This window comes from Nomascus leucogenys, chromosome 22a (genome assembly GCF_006542625.1).
Source record: "Nomascus leucogenys isolate Asia chromosome 22a, Asia_NLE_v1, whole genome shotgun sequence".
NCBI lineage: Eukaryota > Metazoa > Chordata > Mammalia > Primates > Hylobatidae > Nomascus > Nomascus leucogenys.
Window position 1 is genome coordinate 41504116 of NC_044402.1, and position 20661 is coordinate 41524776.

Sequence of the window (20661 nt, forward strand, 5' to 3'; positions counted from 1 at the left end):
GGGATAGGAAATACTGCCCTCTTGTGTTCAGAAAGTTGTTATAATAATGGAACAACGCAAATTAGAACTCAGGATTAAAAAACTCACTCAAAACCGCTCAACTACATGGAAACTGAACAACCTGCTCCTGAATGACTACTGGGTACATAACGAAATGAAGGCAGAAATAAAGATGTTCTTTGAAACCAATGAGAACAAAGACACAACATACCAGAATCTCTGGGACACATTCAAAGCAGTGTGTACAGGGAAATTTATAGCACTAAATGCCCACAAGAGAAAGCAGGAAAGATCTAAAATTGACACCCTAACATCACAATTAAAACAACTACAGAAGCAAGAGAAAACACATTCAAAAGCTAACAGAAGGCAAGAAATAACTAAGATCAGAGCAAAACTGAAGGAGATAGAGACACAAAAAACCCTTCAAAAAGTCAATGAATCCAGGAGCTGGTTTTTTGAAAAGATCAACAAAATTGATAGACCACTAGCAAGACTAATAAAGAAGAAAAGAGAGAAGAATCAAATAGATGCAATAAAAAATGATAAAGGGGATATCAACACCGATCCCACAGAAATACAAACTACCATCAGAGAATACTATAAACACCTCTATGCAAATAAACTAGAAAATCTAGAAGAAATGAATAAATTCCTGGACACATACACCCTCCCGAGATTAAACCAGGAAGAAGTTGAATCTCTGAATAGACCAAGAACAGGCTTTGAAATTGAGGCAATAATTAATAGCTTACCAACAAAAAAAGTCCAAGACCAGGTGGATTCACATCCGAATTCTACCAGAGTTACAAGGTGGAGCTGGTACCATTCCTTCTGAAACTATTCCAATATATAGAAAAAGAGGGAATCCTCCCTAACACATTTTATGAGGCCAGCATCATCCTGATACCAAAACCTGGCAGAGACGCAACAAAAAAAGAGAATTTTAGACCAATATCCCTGATGAACATCGATGCAAAAATCCTCAGTAAAATACTGGCAAACCGAATCCAGCAGCACATCAAAAAGCTTATCCACCATGATCAAGTGGGCTTCATCCCTGGGATGCAAGGCTGGTTCAACATATGCAAATCAATAAATGTAATCCAGCGTATAAACAGAACCAAAGACAAAAACCACATGATTATCTCAATAGATATAGAAAAGGCCTTTGACAAAATTCAACAACCTTCATACTAAAAACTCTCAATAAATTAGGTATTGATGGGACATATCTCAAAATAATAAGACCTATCTATGAAAAACCCACAGCCAATATCATACTGAATGGGCAAAAACTGGAAGCATTCTCTTTGAAAACTGGCACAAGACAGGGATGCCCTCTCTCACCACTCCTATTCAACATAGTGTTGGAAGTTCTGGCCAGGGCAATCAGGCAGGAGAAGGAAATAAAGGGCATTCAATTAGGAAAAGAGGAAGTCAAATTGTCCCTGTTTGCAGATGACATGATTGTATATTTAGAAAACCCCATCATCTCAGCCCAAAATCTCCTTAAGCTGATAAGCAACTTAGCAAAGTCTCAGGATACAAAATCAATGTGCAAAAATCACAAGCATTCTTATACACCAATAACAGAAAAACAGAGAGCCAAATCATGAGTGAACTCCCATTCACAATTGCTTCAAAGAGAATAAAATGCCTAGGAATCCAACTTACAAGGGATGTGAAGGACCTCTTCAAGAAAGACTACAAACCACTTCTCAATGAAATAAAAGAGGATACAAACAAATGGAAGAACATTCCATGTTCATGGGTAGGAAGAATCAATATTGTGAAAATGGCCATACTGCCCAAGGTAATTTATAGATTTAATGCCATCCCCATTAAGCTACCAATGATTTTCTTCACAGAATTGGAAAAAACTACTTTAAAGTTCATATGGAACCAAAAAAGAGCCCGCATCACCAAGTCAATCCTAAGCCAAAAGAACAAAGCTGGAGGCATCACGCTACCTGACTTCAAACTATACTACAAGTCTACAGTAACCAAAACAGCATGGTACTGGTACCAAAACAGAGATATGGACCAATGGAACAGAACAGAGCCCTCAGAAATAATGCCACATATCTACAACTATCTGATCTTTGACAAACCTGACAAAAACAAGCAATGGGGAAAGGATTCCCTATTTAATAAATGGTGCTGGGAAAACTGGCTAGCCTTATGTAGAAAGTTGAAACTGGATCCCTTCCTTACACCTTATACAAAAATTAATTCAAGATGGATTAAAGACTTACATGTTAGACCTAAAACCATAAAACCCCTAGAAGAAAACCTAGGCAATGCCATCCAGGACATAGGCATGGGCACATACTTCATGTCTAAAACACCAAAAGTGATGGCAGCAAAAGCCAAAATTGGCATATGGGATCTAATTAAACTAAAGAGCTTCTGCACATCAAAAGAAACTACCATCAGCATGAACAGACAACCTACAGAATGGGAGAAAATTTTTGCAATCTACTCATCTGACGAAGGACTAATATCCAGAATCTACAATGAACTCAAACAAATTTATGAGAACAAAACAACCCCATCAACAAGTGGGCAAAGCATATGAACAGACACTTCTCAAAGGAAGACATTTATGCAGCCAACAAACACATGAAAAAATGCTCATCATCACTGGCCATCAGAGAAATGCAAATCAAAATCACAATGAGATACCATCTCACACCAGTTAGAATGGCAATCATTAAAAAGTCAGGAAACAACAGGTGCTGGAGAGGATGTGGAGAAATAGAAACACTTTTACACTGTTGGAGGGACTGTAAACTAGTTCAACCATTGTGGAAGTCAGTGTGGCGATTCCTCAGGGATCTAGAACTAGAAATACCATTTGACCCAGCCATCCCATTACTGGATATATACCCAAAGGGTTATAAATCATGCTGCTATGAAGACACATGCACATGTATGTTTATTGCGCACTATTCACAATAGCAAAGACTTGGAACCAACCCAAATGTCCAACAACGATAGACTGGATTAAGAAAATGTGGCACATATACACCATGGAATACTATGCAGCCATAAAAAATGATGAGTTCATGTCCTTTGTAGGGACATGGATGAAGCTGGAAACCATCATTCTCAGCAAACTATCGCAAGGACAAAAAACCAAACACCGCATGTTCTCACTCATAGGTGGGAATTGAACAATAAGAACACATGGACATAGGAAGGGGAACATCACACACCGGGGCCTGTTTTGGGGTTGGGGGATAGGGGAGGGATAGCATTAGAAGACATACCTAATGCTAAATGACAAGTTAATGGGTGCAGCACACCAACATGGCACATGTATACGTATGTAACAAACCTGCAAGATGTGCACATGTACCCTAGAACTTAAAGTATAATAAAAAATAATAACAAAATAAAATTAAGGAATCATAAAGCACATGTAGAATATGCCTATGGAAAAGATACTATAGGCAACAAGGGTAATTTTTTGAAAGTGAATGTTTTATGGTCTCCATAAAGTTTCAAAATTGTAATTTTGATGTAATATAAAATAAAGCTGAAACGATGAAAAAAAAAAAGAATGTTGAATATTGGCCCCCACTCTCTTCTGGCTTGTAGGGTTTCTGCAGAGAGATCAGCTGTTAGTCTGATGGGCTTCCCTTTGTGGGTAACCCGACCTTTCTCTCTGGCTGCCCTTAACATTTTTTCCTTCATTTCGACCTTGGTGAATCTGATGATTATGTGTCTTGGGGTTGCTCTTCCCGAGGAGTATGTTTGTGGTGTTCTCTGTATTTCCTTAATTTGAATGTTGGCCTGTCTTGCTAGGTTGGGGAAGTTCTCCTGGATAATATCCTGAAGAGTTTTCCAACTTGGTTCCATTCTCCCCATCACTTTCAGGTACACCAATCAAATGTAGATTTGGTCTTTTCACATAGTCCCATATTTCTTGGAGGCTTTGTTCGTTCCTTTTCATTCTTTTTTCTCTAATTTTGTCTTCTCACTTTATTTCATTAAGTTGATCTTCAATCTCTGATATCCTTTCTTCCCCTTGATTGATTTGGCTATGGATACTTGCGTATGCTTCACAAAGTTCTCATTCTGTGTTTTTCATCTCCATCAGGTCATTTATGTTCTTCTCTAAACTGGTTATTCTATTTAGCAGTTCACCTAACCTGTTTTCAACATTCTTAGCTTCTTTGTAGTGGGTTGTAACATACCCCTTTAGCTCAGAGGAGTTTATTACCCACCTTCTGAAGCCTACTTCTGTCAATTCGTAAAACTCGTTCTCCATCCAGTTTTGTTGCCTTGCTGGCAAGGAGTTGTGATCCTTTGGAAGAGAAGAGGCATTCTGGTTTTCTGAATTTCAGACTTTTTGTGCTGGTTTCTCCCCATCTTCGTGGATTTATCTACCTTTGGTCTTTGATGTTAGTGACCTTCAGATGGGAGGTCTCTAAATGGACTTCCTTTTTGTTGATGTTGATGCTATTGCCTTCTGTTCATTCGTTTTCCTTCTAACACTCTGGCTTCTCTGCTCCGGGTCTGCTGGAGTTTGCTGGAGGTCCACTCCAGACCCTGTTTGCCTGGGTATCACCAGCAGAGGCTGCAGAACAGCAAAGATTGCTGCCTGTTCCTTCCTCTGGAAGATTTGTCCCAGAGGGGCACCCGCCATATGCCAGCCAGAGCTGTCCCGTATGAGGTGTCTGTTGGCCCCAACTGGGAGGTGTTTCTCAGTCAGGAGACACAGGGTCAGGGACCCACTTGAGGAGACAGTCTGACCCTTTGCAGAGCTCGAACACTGTGCTGGGAGATCCGCTGCTCTCTTCAGAGCTATCAGGCAGGGACATTTAAGTCTGCTGAAGCTGCCCCCACAGGTGCTCTGTCTCAGGGAGATGGGGTTTTATCTGTGAGACTCTGACTGGGGCTGCTGCTTTTTTTTTTTTTCAGAGATGCCCTGCCCAGAGAGGAGGAATCTAGAGAGGCAGACTGGCCACAGCAGGCTTGCTGGGCTGTGGTGGGCTCTGCCCAGTTTGAACTTCCCAGCGGCTTTGTTTACACTGTAAGGGTAAAACCGCCTACTCAAGCCTCAGCAACGGCAGACACCCCTCTCCCCACCAAGCTCGAGTGTCCCAGGTCGAACTCAGATTGCTGTGCTGGCAGCGAGAATTTCAAGCCAGTGAATCTTAGCTTGCTGGGCTCTTTGGGGGTGGGATCCGCTAAGCCAGATCACTTGGCTCCCTGGCTTCAGCCCCCTTTCCAGGGGAGTGAATGGTTCTGTCTTGCTGGCATTTCAGGCACCACTGGCATATGAAAAAAAAATTCTGAAGCTAGCTCAGTGTCTGCCCAAACAGCCGCCCAGTTTTGTGCTTGAAACCCAGGTCTCTGGTGGCATAGGCACTGGAGGAAATCTCCTGTGGGTCTGTGGGTTGTGAAGACCATGGGAAAAGCACAGTGTCTGGGCTGGAGTGCACCATTCCTCACGGCACAGTCCCTCACGGCTATCTTGGCTAGGGAAGGGAATTCCCTGACCCCTTCTGCTTCCCAGATGAGGCAACACCCCACCCTGCTTTGGCTCACCCTCTGTGGGCTGCACCCACTCTCTGACCAGTCCCAGTGAGATGAACCGGGTACCTCAGTTGGAAATGCAGAAATCACCCGCCTTCTGCGTCAATCTTGCTAGGAGCTACAGACCAGAGCTGTTCCTATTCAGCCATCTTGCCAGGTCTATATCAAAAAACTTATTTTTAAAAAGACAGATATTGGCCAGGTGAAGTGGCTCACACCTGTAATCCCAATAGTTTGGGAAGCCGAGGCAGGTGAATCACTTGAGGTCAGGAGTTCAAGACCAGCCTGGCCAACATGGTGAAACCCTGTCTCTGCTAAAAATACAAAATTAGCCAGGCACAGTGGCAGGCACCTGTAATCCCAGCTACTCAGAAGACTGAGGGAGGAGAATCGCTTGAACCCAGGAGGCAGAGGTTGCAGTGAGCCAAGATCACACCACTACACTGCAGGCTGGGCAACAGAGCAAAACTCCATCTCAAAATAAATAAATAAAATTAAAAAGGCATATTCTAGTTTTGGACGTGTTCAATTTAGTGGGCATTGTGATACCAGAAAAAGTGAGACACCGAGCCAGAAATAAGAGAAAGCTACATTCTGTTGGTTTTTATCTAGCTACATCCATATTGAGGATGAAGTCTGCTGATATGTCAGTACCTATTCGGTATTAAATAACGATGAGTACATGCCAGGATCATGCTAGGTGCTTCACATGCATTATTTCAAACATATTGATGGATCTGTGTATTCAGTGCATTTTACCTAGCCCCTTTCCTTAAATGTCCATTGGTAAAACATTAAAAATGGTGAAATACACACAAGTGCCGGATACAAGGAGTGGCACAAGTCATAGCCCTAAAAACTGAGCAACTTTTTAAAGATATTATAAAGAAGACAGACTTGAAGGATAGTCCAATCAACCCATGTGTTACTGCCTACATGATAAAAGCTCACCTGAGACAGCTCTAAGGACAAATGAGCAATTAGACTAACACTTATAAAGCAGTGGCAGGGGTCCTGGGGAGTAGAAAGAGATCAAAGAGTAAAATAATAAAGGGTAATTCTGATCATTAATTATATGAGGAAGAATTAGCTTCCACTTTGATGGTGATGATGATGATGATGATGATGATAATGATGATAACGAGTACAAAGTGAAAAACTAAACACCAACTGTCTCCATAAGGTATTTCAGAAAGTAAACATCTGTTTTTAAACAAAATTTTTAATCTTAGAAACAAACTGTGGTTTGTTTGCATGCCATTAGAGGAATACCAAATAGCATCATTGTCATTTTTAAGGAAACAAACCACTGAACTTAGGTCACCAAACTACTCCCCCTGTTAGAATGATACAATCATTCAAAGAGATGGTAATATGCACACGTATGTTTATTGCGGCACTATTCACAATAGCAAAGACTTGGAACCAACCCAAATGTCCAACAACGATAGACTGGATTAAGAAAATGTGGCACATATACACCACGGAATACTATGCAGCCATAAAAAATGATGAGTTCATGTCCTTTGTAGGGACATGGATGAAACTGGAAAACATCATTCTCAGTAAACTATCGCAAGGACAAAAAACCAAGCACCGCATGTTCTCACTCATAGGTGGGAATTGAACAATGAGAACTCATGGACACAGGAAGGGGAACATCACACTCTGGGGACTGTTGTGGGTTGGGGGGATGGGGGAGGGACAGCATTAGGAGATATACCTAATGCTAAATGACGAGTTAATGGGTGCAGCAAACTAACATGGCACATGGATACATATGTAACAAACCTGCACATTGTGCACATGTACCCTAAAACCCTAAAGTATAATAATAAAAAATAAAAAAATAAAAATAAAGAGATGGTAATATAAAGGCAATTCAGGCACAGAAGTCGATACCACTATGTACCTCTCCAGCAAGTTCTCCAACTGGCGTCTCAATATGAGTGATGTTCCATTCTCACTAGCAAAAGACACCCTGGCTTCTGGCTTGGCAAATAATTCCAAATCAACCCTGACCTCCTTGTCTGCTCCTCAAAGATTTAATAAATCCCAATATCATCAGTGCTGAAAGAAACCTTAACATACGATGTTAGAAATATGTAACTTTCCCTTTAAAATGCTGTGAAAAATAGAAAAAAAATGGGACAAATGAAAACATTCAGCACTTCAAGGAGGAAGAAAGAATGAGAGGAAAAGAGCATAAGTGATTGAAGAAACAAATTATTTCTAGAACAGAAGAAAAAATAAATTTCTAGAAAATTTAAAACTTCCTACATGTAAGAAACTATTTAAAGGGTAACACCTGAGTTCAGAAAAAAACTGCCTTTCACCACAGATATATGGGACGATTATAGGAGAAATAAAATGCTGGCTTCTAAAATCACTCACAAGATTATTAAAAAATTTATTTTTATAAGACTGGGGAAATGTGAAACATTCAGGTTAGAATATACTATTAAATTAAAATACAAGTCTGCGTGATCCTAATTTTTTTTCCTCACTGCCTCTTTGATCAGGTCTTTATTCAAAAGAAGCTTTTCAAAATGATTTGACTTTTATGGAATAATCAAATTTAAGAATTTATGCAGCAGGCTGCTTTTCCTCCGTAGTAGATTTCTTTTCTGCCGGCTTCTTTTCAGCTGCTGGTTTCTTGGTAGCTGCTGCCTTTTTTCCCATCAGAGGCTTCTTCTGCTTCTTAACACCAGCAATGGCCTTCTTTCCTTTCTTACCTACCACAGGCTTCTTGCCTACAACCCCCTTCTCATCTGATTTGGCTTCTAGTGCTGCTGCCGCCTTATCCACCCAGAGCTTGTTATTCCTGGCCTAGCGAAGAATGGTGTTCCGGCGCGTGATCTGTGCATATGGGTTTAGCTTCAACATGATTCTCAGACGTTTCAGTGGGTTCTTTAGGACTCTGCGATGAATCTTCTTGCATGGTGCTCGAAGGGCTCTCTGGATCTCTGGGCTTTTTAAGATGCTGCTAAGGTCCGTATTGATCATCTTGTGCATGGAAAGATTGTAGTTACTCTTGAGAGAAGCAGCTTTATACCAAGTGCCATAAAATTCATCTAACTTCCAGAAAGCACTTTGAGTCCAAATGCAGAAACGTCCCACATGCCCACCAGGAGCAAGTTTCAAAATGTTCGGTTTGCTTATATTAAGCATAGTAATTCCAGGGATGTTTCTGAAGGCCTTGACGATACCATTATCCTCATTATAGATGATGCGGGGCCCCTGCGCTGGATACGGTGATGGTTTCTCATTTTTCCCTTGCTGGATCTCATTTGCTGAGAGGCATAGACCTTTTCGATACCATTCCAGGCTTTAAGTTTCTTAAGAAGCAAAACAGCCTCCTTGGTCTTCTTGTAGCCTTCAACTTTATCTTCGACTATCAAAAGAAGTTCAGGACCTTCCTCAATACGATGACCCTTAGACATAACCGGTGCTGGTAAGGCTGAGGCAGCCAGGGCAGAAGAGATGGCATATCATTTTAGGGTTGTATTCACTCCACTATGCCAATGGAGCCAGGTTTTGGTTGGTGCAAACATTCGACCTCCAGGACACACGTTTCCAAAAGCTCCCTGGCCAGAATGGTGATTGCCACCACCTCGAACTCTGGGAATTCAAGATGCAGCTCTGCCAGTACTCCACGACTCAACACTGGTTTGATGACCTGCTAATTCACTGACAGCATAGAGCTGTCTGTTGTTTTTGCACAAGTTGATGTGAACAAAGTTCACAATATCTGGTCAAAAAAGAGCCTTGAGTACAGCAGACAAAGTGACATTTTTGCCAGATGACTCTCCCTTCTCAGAGTACGCTGACATCAGCGGGCGAGCACATGCCACGGCAGAGAGAGGAAAGAGCCACTGCTCCTCTCACACCAGCTGCTGCCACAGGAAAGGCGATCCTAATTTTTTTTAATGAAGAAGGAATACTAAATGTTAGCTATGAATTATCTGTATGATAGGATTACAAGACATTTTGATTTTCTATTTTATAATTTCCTGTTTTTTCCTATACCGTGCAATTAATATATTTATAGTTAGAAAAAGTTAATAAATACTAACGTTAAAAGATAAGAGACTCCATCAAGGAGAGGATTCTCTGACACCAAGATGTCCTTGGTAAGGGAGAAATCATTCAGATGACTTTATGGCACCCATAAAGTCAACCCTAAGACCAGGATATCAACTAAGAAATCATTAACTCCCAAAAAGAGTTTAATCAAAATGTTCTGAAAATTATTAAGTCATTTTGAAACTGACCTTTTAGGATGTTTTGTAATGTCCATACATTAAAAATACAATACAGCAAAATCCCTGACTTAAAGGTAAAGGAAATAGAGTGTGGCTTTAGTCCCAGGTGCCGGTTTGGGTACAGGATACAGGTGCCTGAGAAGCAATGTGTACTCTCTGCACAGAAGTAGATAGCTGAGTCCCCAGTCTGGGTGTCTGCAATGCGCAGAGACAGGTGTTTATCCTTCTTATTCAGTAGAACAGTGAGTCTTTGGTCTTGTTTCAGGTCCATATTTGAAAAAATATATGTCAGCAACTGGAGACCTGCTCCAGGTTCTTGCTTATACCAATATAAGTAGGTGGAGGAGCTGTCTGTGTAAGTGCAGTTTATAACGGAGCTGTCTCCCTCTCGGACACCCAGGAAAAGACTCTGCTCCACATCCTCGCCTCTATTCATACCTGTGCAAAAGGAAAAGTCAGACAAGATCATCAGGTCATCATTCTCTAGAGTTTGCTTTTTTATTTTTTTCACTGTAGTAACTTCAGGCATTCTGGAAAAGACCAGATGAGTCTCCTCCTCAGACTTCTAATGAATATTTACTAAACACTCTGTTCCCCAAAAGCTCTCGACTCACAGTCTAGCTGCAGCCACAAAAACAGGAATAAAGATCCAGTAAGTGTCTTCATTGTTCTCCCCACTGGGACCTGAAATCTCCAGCCAAGAGAGCTATATTATCAAGTATCTCTTCCTTTCCTCCAAAGCACTGTGGTTTCTTAAACTGTCCACAGAGGCATCTGCTTCTGTCGTCAGCCTACTCACAGAAGTCAACCAAAAGGATCCTTTCATACATTCTACATGAGCAGAGAAGCTCTGCCACCTTGTGGTCAGATCCCCAAATGCTAAACCAATTATCTTGTATCTGTGGGAGATTCTGGCACATAAAACAGCAGAAGGCCAAATAAAGTAAATTCCAAGTGTACCTCCAGTCAGAAATTATGTGGATTAGCAGACAGAAAAAGTGCAAACGTAGGTTTTAGAATTCCATTTTATCTTCTCAGCACACTACTGAGTCATGTTAAATATATTTGAAGAAGTTAGAGGTTTTTCATGTTTATTAACGACAGTCTATTTGAAATTAAGAAAATGCCATGATTCAGTCTACAAAGCTACTGAGGAGTAAAACGTTTCCTCCTTATCCCTCTACTATTTTTTGAATTGGCCAGAAAATCAATCAGCCAAATTAACCATCCTGTTTCAGCACTCACAGAGGAAAACTCTTTCTGAAGGTAGCGTTTAAGCACAAAAATTGGAGTAAGACAGGTTCATTAAATATATCAGATGCATGCTATTTCAGGCTCTGCTCCTCCAAGCCTGGCCTTGTTCCTGTTCTTGCCATTCCCAGGAAATTGACAGTGCCACAGGTCAAAACATGAGTGTTGTTTTCTTCAAAATGACTAAATTATACAATAAAAGATAGAAGGAGGGAGAAAGGCTTCCATGAGTTAATAATATTGGTCTAATGAAAGGGAAGAGTTTAGCCTATAGATTGTGATGAAAAATCTGACATGCACTCTGAAATATTTTCCTCTGGAAGAACAGATCATCTGAAATTACGGATATGTGGCTTACTTATTGCAAAGTATTGACATAAAAGAGGAAACATCTCAGGAAACATCAGGCTACAGATTGAGATAATGTAAACAAATGTACATCTTTTCCAAGTGTATTCTTATTCCTATTGTCAGAATGAGTGGCTTGTCCTCAAATGTGATCACTGAATAATGATCTGTAGTAGAATTTCCCCTCCTGTTACCCTGGACACTGCTAACTCAGATTTCAGACCCAAAAACTTTTCCGTCGACTTTATTGTCTATTGCTAAAATCATTGTTTAGATATTCCCCTGTGATAAAGTCCTTCAGTACTTTAAATTCTCTATCCAAACCCTACATCATCTATTTTAATTTCTTCAGTCTTTCTGATTCATTCCTGTAATAATAAATATAAGTAAGCATAAAACCAAAGCCTGTTAGTAGCATAATATATGTAGGAAACTGACAATGGCAAATTTACTCTCCATCCAGGGAAACTTGGTCTGACTGTTTTTCACAAGTTGAAGTCCCTTCCCTGTGCTTTGACTTAGTAGATCTCCAAGCAATGTAGAAAATTAATCTAGTTCCTCATCTACATGGCATAACCAATATATCTCGAGTGTGATTATGCAGAATCACTTTCCTAAAATACAAAGATATGTACATATTACAAAATGTATGTAGATTTATATACATTAAATGTATTTATTTAAAGTTTTCATTTAAATTGTTTTATCCTTTTACTCATTCATCATAAATATAATTCTCAGATCCTTTACCGTATTTCTTAGTTGCATTTTCCTTGAACTTTTCTTAACACTTTAGGTCAATATCTGTCCTTTGGATACATAGCATGCAGAGTTGAAAATACTAGTCTTTAGGTGGTCTGCTTCTGTTCCACCTATTTACTGTAACACTACGCACAATTATGGCCTGGAAAAATTTCTACCCCTATGATTTTTTCATAAAATATTGCCTTATTGTCAAAAACAATGGCATGGAATAGCTCTATTTTCTAGTACTGACATGGATTTCAATATGCATAAGCAATGTTCATTTTGCTCCCAATTTATCTACTTTTTCTTTTCCCTTGGTCATTTTTTCTTTCACTCTGTATGTGATGCACATTATATTTATAAATACAGGATAATGAGTATAATTTGTTATTAATAATACGAAATAGAAAGTACATCTGAGTGATGAGGCTAGTTATAAACAGTCCTTGGTCTATTCTTACTTGTGTCAGAGAGTTAATTACTGATTTCCTTGTAGTATGAGAGTGGCTGACCCTAGCTTTCCTATTCTTTTCAAAATTCTGAACATGTATTGTCTGGTTGGCATAGATCAATGGTCATATACGTGGTTAGGGGCCAGATAGTGTATGCCCATGCTGTGGGACAGTGTCTCCCCGCTGGCACACCAATGTAAGACCATAATAACTTGGCACACAGTATTCAGTGAATGTCTTTTCAGTTAAATTAGATCCCAGAATTTCAGAGCTATTAGGACCCTTAGGATTCTGTAGTCCACAGTTTGTCAATATTGGCACTAACATTGGTACAAAATAATTCTTGTTTGGAAGCTCTCCTGTCCATTTTAGGAAGTTTAGAGCATCTCTGACCTCTCTCCACTAAATGCCAGTTTCAACTCTCTGTACGACAATAAAAAATATCTCCAGATATTCCAAAATATCCCCTGAAGGACAAAATTGCTCTCATAGGGGAACCACTGTTCTAGCCCAATCTCGCTCACAAATAAAAAAAATTGAATCTAAGGTAAGTTTAGAGTCTCAACAAAACAAAACAATTAACTAGTTTAAAAAAAAAAACCTAGAACTTGAAAAAAATATTTTCCCCACCTCCCTTCATCATTCTGTTTACTTCCTCACTTCAGGACCACATTGCTGAACAAAAAGGTACAAATTCAGAAACTGTGCTAAAATGCAAATCCTGAATCACCGGGACTGGAGTTTGGCCTAAGACTCTGCATTTCTAACAAATTCCAAAGTGATGCTGATGCTGATGATTCAATGTGGATGACTACAGATGGGGCTGGACTGCCCTCCTTCTATTTTCTGTTTTGTGTTGGGTTAGAATTAATTCTTCATTAAATGTTCTATTCAACTCACCTTTGAAGCTACCTGAGCCTAGAATTTTTCTGTGAAATTTTAAGGGGTTTTTTGTTTGTTTTGGTTGGTTGGTTGGTTGTTTTTGAGACAGAGTTTCGCTCTTGTTGCCCAGGCTGGAATGCAATGGTACAATCTCAGCTCACCTGCAACCTCCACCTCCCGGATTCAAGCGATTCTCCTGCCTCAGCCTCCCGAGTAGTTGGGATTACAGGCATGTGCCACCACACCCAGCTAATTTTGCATTTTTAGTAGAAATGGGGTTTCTCCATGTTGGTCAGGCTGGTCCCAAACTCCCAACCTCAGGTGATCCGCCCACCTCAGCCTCCCAAAGTGCCAGGATTACAAGCGTAAGCCACCGCGCCCAGGCTATATTTTATAATTTTTTTAATTCAAAATATCTTCTAACTTTCCTCGCAATTTCTTCTTTTATCAATGAGTGACTTAGAAGTATATTGCTTAATTTGCAAATACCTGGGGATTTTCTACTGAATACTTTGTTATTGACTTCTAAATTAATTATATTCTGGTGAGAAAACTGTAGGATTCTAATCCTTTCAAATCTATTGAGACTGTTTTACATCTAAAAATATGGTCTGTTTGATGAACGTTCTATGTGCACTTGAAAAGAATGTATATAGTGCACTTGGTGGGTATAGTGCTCTATAAATGTCAGTTAGATCTAGTTGATTGTTCCAGCCTTCTATATTTTTACTGACTTTCTGTCTGCTTGTTCTATCAATTACTAGAGAAGAGCATCACAGTCTCCAACTCTGATTACAGATTTGCCTATTTCTCCTTTAATTCTGTTAATTTTGTTTCATATATTTTATAACTCTGCTATCAGTACATAAACATTTAGAGAATATTATCTCTTCTTGATCAAATGACCCTCTGTTTATTATTAAATAACCTTTTACCTCATAACACCCCTCATTTTCAAATATTCTTTAATATTAATAGAGACACATAGCTTTCTTATGGTTGCTATTCGCATGGCATATGTTGCCTCTTACTTTCAACTTATCTTTGTCTTTAAATTACATTTTTCGTGAATGACATACAATTGTGTCTTTTTGTCTAGTTTGAGAATATCTCCCTTTTATTTGAAATGTTTATGCTATTTACATTTAATGTAATTATTTTTATTTGGTTTGAATCTACAATCATAATCCCTTTTCTATGTTTTTCCTCTAGTCTTTGTTAATATGCCCTTTATTCTTCCTTATTTTGATTTATTTGAGAAGTTTTTATACTTGTTCATTCTATTTCCCCCATTGGCTATTAGCTAAACCTTTTTGCTTTTGTCTTTTAATTGTTTATCTACAGATTATCATATGCATCCTCAGTTTATCAGATTCTCTCTTGAATTAATATTATACTACTTCATACATAATGCAAGAATCTTACAACAGTTTAATCCTATGCCCCTTCAGTTTTTTGTGTTATTGCTGTTGATTTTATTTATATATGTTATTAACGGTATAATACATTGTTATTATTTTTGCATTTGTCAGTTGCATTTTGAAAAACTTAGAAAAGTAATCTCTTTTTAATGTTTCCACATAGTTACTATTTTTAATGTTCTTTATTACTTCCTTGGGTCATAAATTCCATCTGATATCATTTCCCTTCAGTCAACAAACCACCTAACAAAAATACTTTATAATTTTTGAAGTATGATTCTGCTGATAACATACACTCTCAGCATTAATTTATTGTTAAATGTCCTTGTTCTTGGGTATAGACCTATTTGTAGGGTATACCCTTTTGTCCCAGAGTATTGTCCTTATTTCTAGGGCGTGGTACTTCTCGGTTTTCATTAGAAAGCCTAAGGTTTTACCAAACCTCTTTCACTTGGCAGCAGTTGCATTTAAAATTCTATTGCCCTAGTTCAGGGTAACTGCTAAAATCTTTTCTCTCAGCCATCTGGCTGTTGTTTTCTACTTACTTTCTTAGAGTCTTGTCTTATGCATGCACAACTCAAGAATCAACCAAGGGATAGTTTTGTTTTTTTTAACTTGTATAAATTTAGGAGCTACAAGTGCATTTCTTATACATGAATATAAAGTCTAGGTTTTTAGTATAGCCATCATCTGAATAATGCACATTGTACCTATTAAGTAATTTCTCATCTCTTACCCCCCTCCCACTCTCTCACCCTTCAGACTCTCCAGTGTCTATTATGCACTCTCTGTGTCCATGTGTACACATTATTTAGTTCCCACTTATAAGTGAGAACATACAGTATTTTCTGTTTCTGAGTTGTTTCACTTAAGATAATGGCTTCCAGTTCTATCTATGTTGCTGCAAAAGACATGATTTCATTCTTTTTATGGCTGAATAGTATTCTATTGTGTCTATATACTACATTTTCTTTATCCCACAATTAGGTTGATTCCGTATCTTTGTTATTGTGAATACTTCTGTGATAAACATATGAGTGTAGGTATCTTTTTGATATGATTTCCTCTTCTTTGAATAACACTCAGTAGTGAGATTGCTGGATCAAATAGTGGTTATATGCTTACTGCTTTGAGATATCTCCATACTGTTTTCCACAGAGGTCATCCTAATTTACATTCCCACCAACATTATGTAAGCATTCCCTTTTCTCTGCATCCTTGCCAATGTCCGGTTGTTTTTTTTTTTTGACGTTTTAATAATAGCCATTCTGACTGGTGTAAGATGGTATCTCATTAGTTTTAATTTGCATTTCTCTAAAGATTAATGATGCTGTGCATTTTTTCATATGCTTGTTGCCATTTCTATGTCTTCTTTTAAACAATTATTCATGTCCTTTACTCCCTTTTTTATGGGGTTTAAGAAGTGAGTAAAGGACACAAATAATTTATTTATATATAAAATATATATAATGTGAATAAATTTTATATATTATATATATATATATATATTTGGGGTTTTTTTTCTTTGGAGACAGGGTCTCATATATCACCAGGCTGAAATGCAGTGGCACAATCATGGCTCACTGCAGCCTGGACCTCCCAGGCTCAGTTGTACTTTCTGCCTCAGCCTCCTGAGTAGCTGAGGATACAGGCACACACCACCACGCCTAGCTAATTTTTCTATGTTTAGTACAGGCAGGGTGTTACCATGTTGCCCAGACTGGTCTCAAACTCCTGGGCTCAACCAATCCACCCGCCTTGTCCTCCAGAAGTGCTGGGATTGCAGGCATGAGCCACCGCACCCAGCCGGGTTATTTGTTTTTTGTCATTTTTGCTGAGTTCCTAACTAAGTGTGGCTTTATAAGATTTTGTAACTCCTCACACTGTGGATCCTTCTTTTCCTGGATCCCCCCTTGAATTTCAGCTACTCTGTCAGCACCAAACTCCAAACTCTGACTACTAAACCCAATAAGACAGCTGCTTTCTGCTTGAGCTTCATTTCTTTGTGCCATACACCACACAGGGACCTCACTCAGTGTGTTTCTGTCCAAGTGACATATCCCCCGAAGTTTATTCTTACATTTTGTCACTGTTTGGAAGCTTCAAACAGCATTTTCTAATTTTTTTCTCATTTGTGTATTTCCCAAATACTCACAGTGTTATTTTATACATATTACTGACAAATCATAACATTTTTTCTTCTTGTTACTTAAAAAACCATCCCTCACATAACTTACTTTACCACTGTTTATGCCGTTTACTTGCAAACATCAGTGCCTATTTATATATATTAAATTTCCATTTGGCCAAAGACAGACAATAGGTTGTTTAGAAATCCTAAATTTAAGAGAAATTTGTTTTCAAAGGAAAGATGAAAATTTAAGGTAATTATGTGTTTCCATAGTCATCTCTTTTTACAAGCTCCTTAAAACACCTAGTAACATGAATTTTAACATATGCAGAAAGACTCTCATTACAAACATCAACAAGTATAAGTGAAACCAAATTTGGAATTTTTATCCAAATGTATTACTATTGTCTATACAAATTAAATCTGTTGGAAGAAAGAATTCAGAGTATACTGAGACTGTTTATGACAGTTTATTACTTGTTTATTTATATTAGGGCATTAGTCATACTTCACAACACCTGTGATCTCAATTCTATCAAATTATGAGCGTCATAGATTAAACTATATAGCTACAGTTTTTAATTAAATAGCTTCTACTACAGTTCAGACAAATTAGCATAATTCTAAGAGCTTATCAAATGGTTTTCAGTTTTACTAATAGCAAATTAGGCCAACTTTGCCACACTGCTAATAAATTCAAAATGGCAAAACAATGTATATATTCAACCTCTTAAATAAAATGCAATGTTTATAAATAACTGTTTTCCAAGGCTGTTAAATTTTGTTTAATATTTTTCTGATCACAAAACCCATTACAGCAGGGATCCTCAACCTCCAGGCCATGGACCAGGCCTGTTAGGAGCCGGGCCGCACAGCAGGAGGTGCGCATCGGGCAAGGGAACATTGCTGCCTGAGCTCCGCCTCCTGTCAGAGCAGCAGTGGCATTAGATTCTCATAGAAGCACAAACCCTACAGTGAACTGTGCATGCGAGGGATCTAGGTTGCCTATTTCTTTTTTTTTTTTTTTTTTTTTTTTTTGAGACGGAGTCTCGCCCTGTCGCCCAGGCTGGAGTGCAGTGGCGCAATCTCGGCTCACTGCAAGCTCCGCCTCCCGGGTTCACGCCATTCTCCTGCCTCAGCCTCTCCGAGTAGCTGGGACTACAGGCACCCGCCACCACGCCCGGCTAATTTTTCGTATTTTTTAGTAGAGACGGGGTTTCACCGTGGTCTCGATCTCCTGACCTCATGATCCGCCCACCTCAGCCTCCCAAAGTGCTGGGATTACAAGCGTGAGCCACTGCGCCCGGCCTAGGTTGCCTATTTCTTATGAAAATCTAACTAATTCCTGATGAGCTAATAGTTTCATCCCGAAATCATCCTCATTCCCTTGGTCTGTGGAAAAATTGTCTCCCACACAACTAGTCCCTGGTGCCAAAAAGGTTGAGAACTGCAGCATTACAGTACCTCCCACTAAAGAAATTTTGGAAAATGCCCCTGAAAGTGAGGAGCTTCATGGTAAATTCTCCTTTGCCTGCAAGTAACATGAGAGCTCAGGAGAGCCACTTCAGTGGTCCCTGCCCTTCAGCAAACACAACTATGACTTGAGGCAACTTTTTCCTATAGAAGTTTAACTTTCTCTCTCCAGATTAGAGAATACAGTTTGTACTAGGCAGTTTTCCTGGAAGATTAGCAGTAATACTGAGCAGAAAACAATGGCCAAATTAAAGCAGGAAAGTACATAAACTGGGTCCAATACTACTGAAATAAATTATCAAATAATTTGTGAAGTAATTAAATGAGTATGGAATATGTGCACAAATAGCAACGAGAGGACAGATAGAGTCAAGACAGAGACCCGAATTCTTACAGAAATATGTAATTTCAGATTAGTGAAGACAGGGTACATTGCTCAATAAATACTGGGGAAAAATAAAACTGGGTCGCTGCTCCACTCCATATCCTAAAAATAAATTTATGATTGTCCACAAAGTTTTCATGTATGAAAACAAAGCTACTAACATAATTATAGAAGAAATATAAATTGAAGGTTATTTATAATAGCAAGGCAACAAAAGCCTTTTTAAGTGTGATACCAATGCCAGAAACCATTAAGAAAAAAAGTCAATATATAAAATTTCATGAAAATTTTAAATGCGGGAATAAGAACACTAATGGATTATTTCATTAATCCTTTCCAATTGAAGTTATTTTCCATCTGTCTCTTCTGACTAATTCTTCTTTTCACACTACAAGCTCCCACCCAAACCCAGAAGTAGTGTAGTAGACACAATCGACCACTCCTTGAAACATTTCCTTGTTTCGCATTCTGTGACAGCACATTCTATTGGCTTCCCTTCCAATTCACTAATAGACTCCGATCTCCTTTGCTGACTTTTCCTTCGCTATTAAACCTGAACTGACAGTCCAAGGGCTCAGGTTAAGAACCTCTTCTCCATCCACACTCTTTCCCTAAGTGATCTCATTCAATGCATGGCTTGAACACTATCCCATAGGCCAGCTATGTCCTCTGTTGGCTCCAGGCTCAATATGGAACTGCCTGGTCAACAACTACAATTGAATGCCTTATAGATATCTCTAATGTAACATGTCTGAAATAACACTTTTATCTGCCTACTATAAACAAAAATATTTCCTCTCTCAGAATTCCCTATCTCATCTTCCATGTAACTACATAAGCCAAAAACTTAAAAGTCGCCATCGACTCCCTTTTTTTCCCCATCTGCCATATACAAATCATCATTAAGATCTATTTTTTACCTCAAAAATATAAGTTAATTCATCCATGGTTCTTCATTCCCACTTCTATCACTTAGTCTATACCTCCATCAGGTCTCACTGGGTCCCCTCCAAGTTCTGTCTTTGTGCCCTAGTCTCTCCCCATGCCAACCCTATGAGCCATTCCCCAAAGCACGAAGAGTGATCCTTCTAAAATATAAATTAGGTAGTCAAATACTTCCCAATACATGTAGAATGAAATCTGAATCTAACCATGATTTACAAGGCTTTGTATTTTCAACTCCATAAGTACCTTTTTGACATTATTTCCTACCACTCTCCTTCTCGCTATATTCCGGGAACACCAGCTTCTGTCATAAATGCAGCAAACATGCTCTGCCTAAGGACCATTGTTGCATTTGAAAACTCTTTCTTACCCCAGGTCTTAAATGGTTTTGTCATTTTTCTGTCATTCAAGATTCAGCTCAAATGTCACCACTGAATGACCTCCATAACCACTGTGATTCTCCTTCACATTACCCTATTTTGTCTTCCAAACGTCACTTATATTTGGAAATCATTTGTTTGTTTGTGCTGTCTGCCCACAGAAGAATAAAGCCTCCTTTTGTGCAGAAAACTTATCTGTATTGGAGAATAAGGTACTTCCTCCATTACATCATGGCCTATCACATCATAGTACAAAATAAATATTTGCTGAGTAAATGTATTAATGAGTTCCAAATGAAATAATTTTGGCTGTTTCTCTCTCAGAGGAAAAAATCATGGTATGACCCTGGCCTCATTTTTAAAATTTTTTTCTATTTCAATAGCTTTAGGGGTACAGTGGTTTTTGGTTATATAGATGAAGTCTATGGTGG

General features: G+C 38.8%; 1 pseudogene and 1 gene segment (V, D, J or C); both read right to left on the reverse strand.

The window, feature by feature from the left end:
- Positions 1–10563, reverse strand: part of LOC101175986 — a 711545-nt gene extending 700982 nt beyond the window's left edge. The window contains 2 exon segments of the V gene segment in view: positions 9969–10253; positions 10430–10563. Of these exon segments, the coding sequence occupies positions 9969–10253; positions 10430–10481 (337 nt within the window).
- LOC115832475 lies at positions 8137–9850 on the reverse strand (annotated as a pseudogene).
- Positions 10564–20661: the final 10098 nt, after the last annotated feature.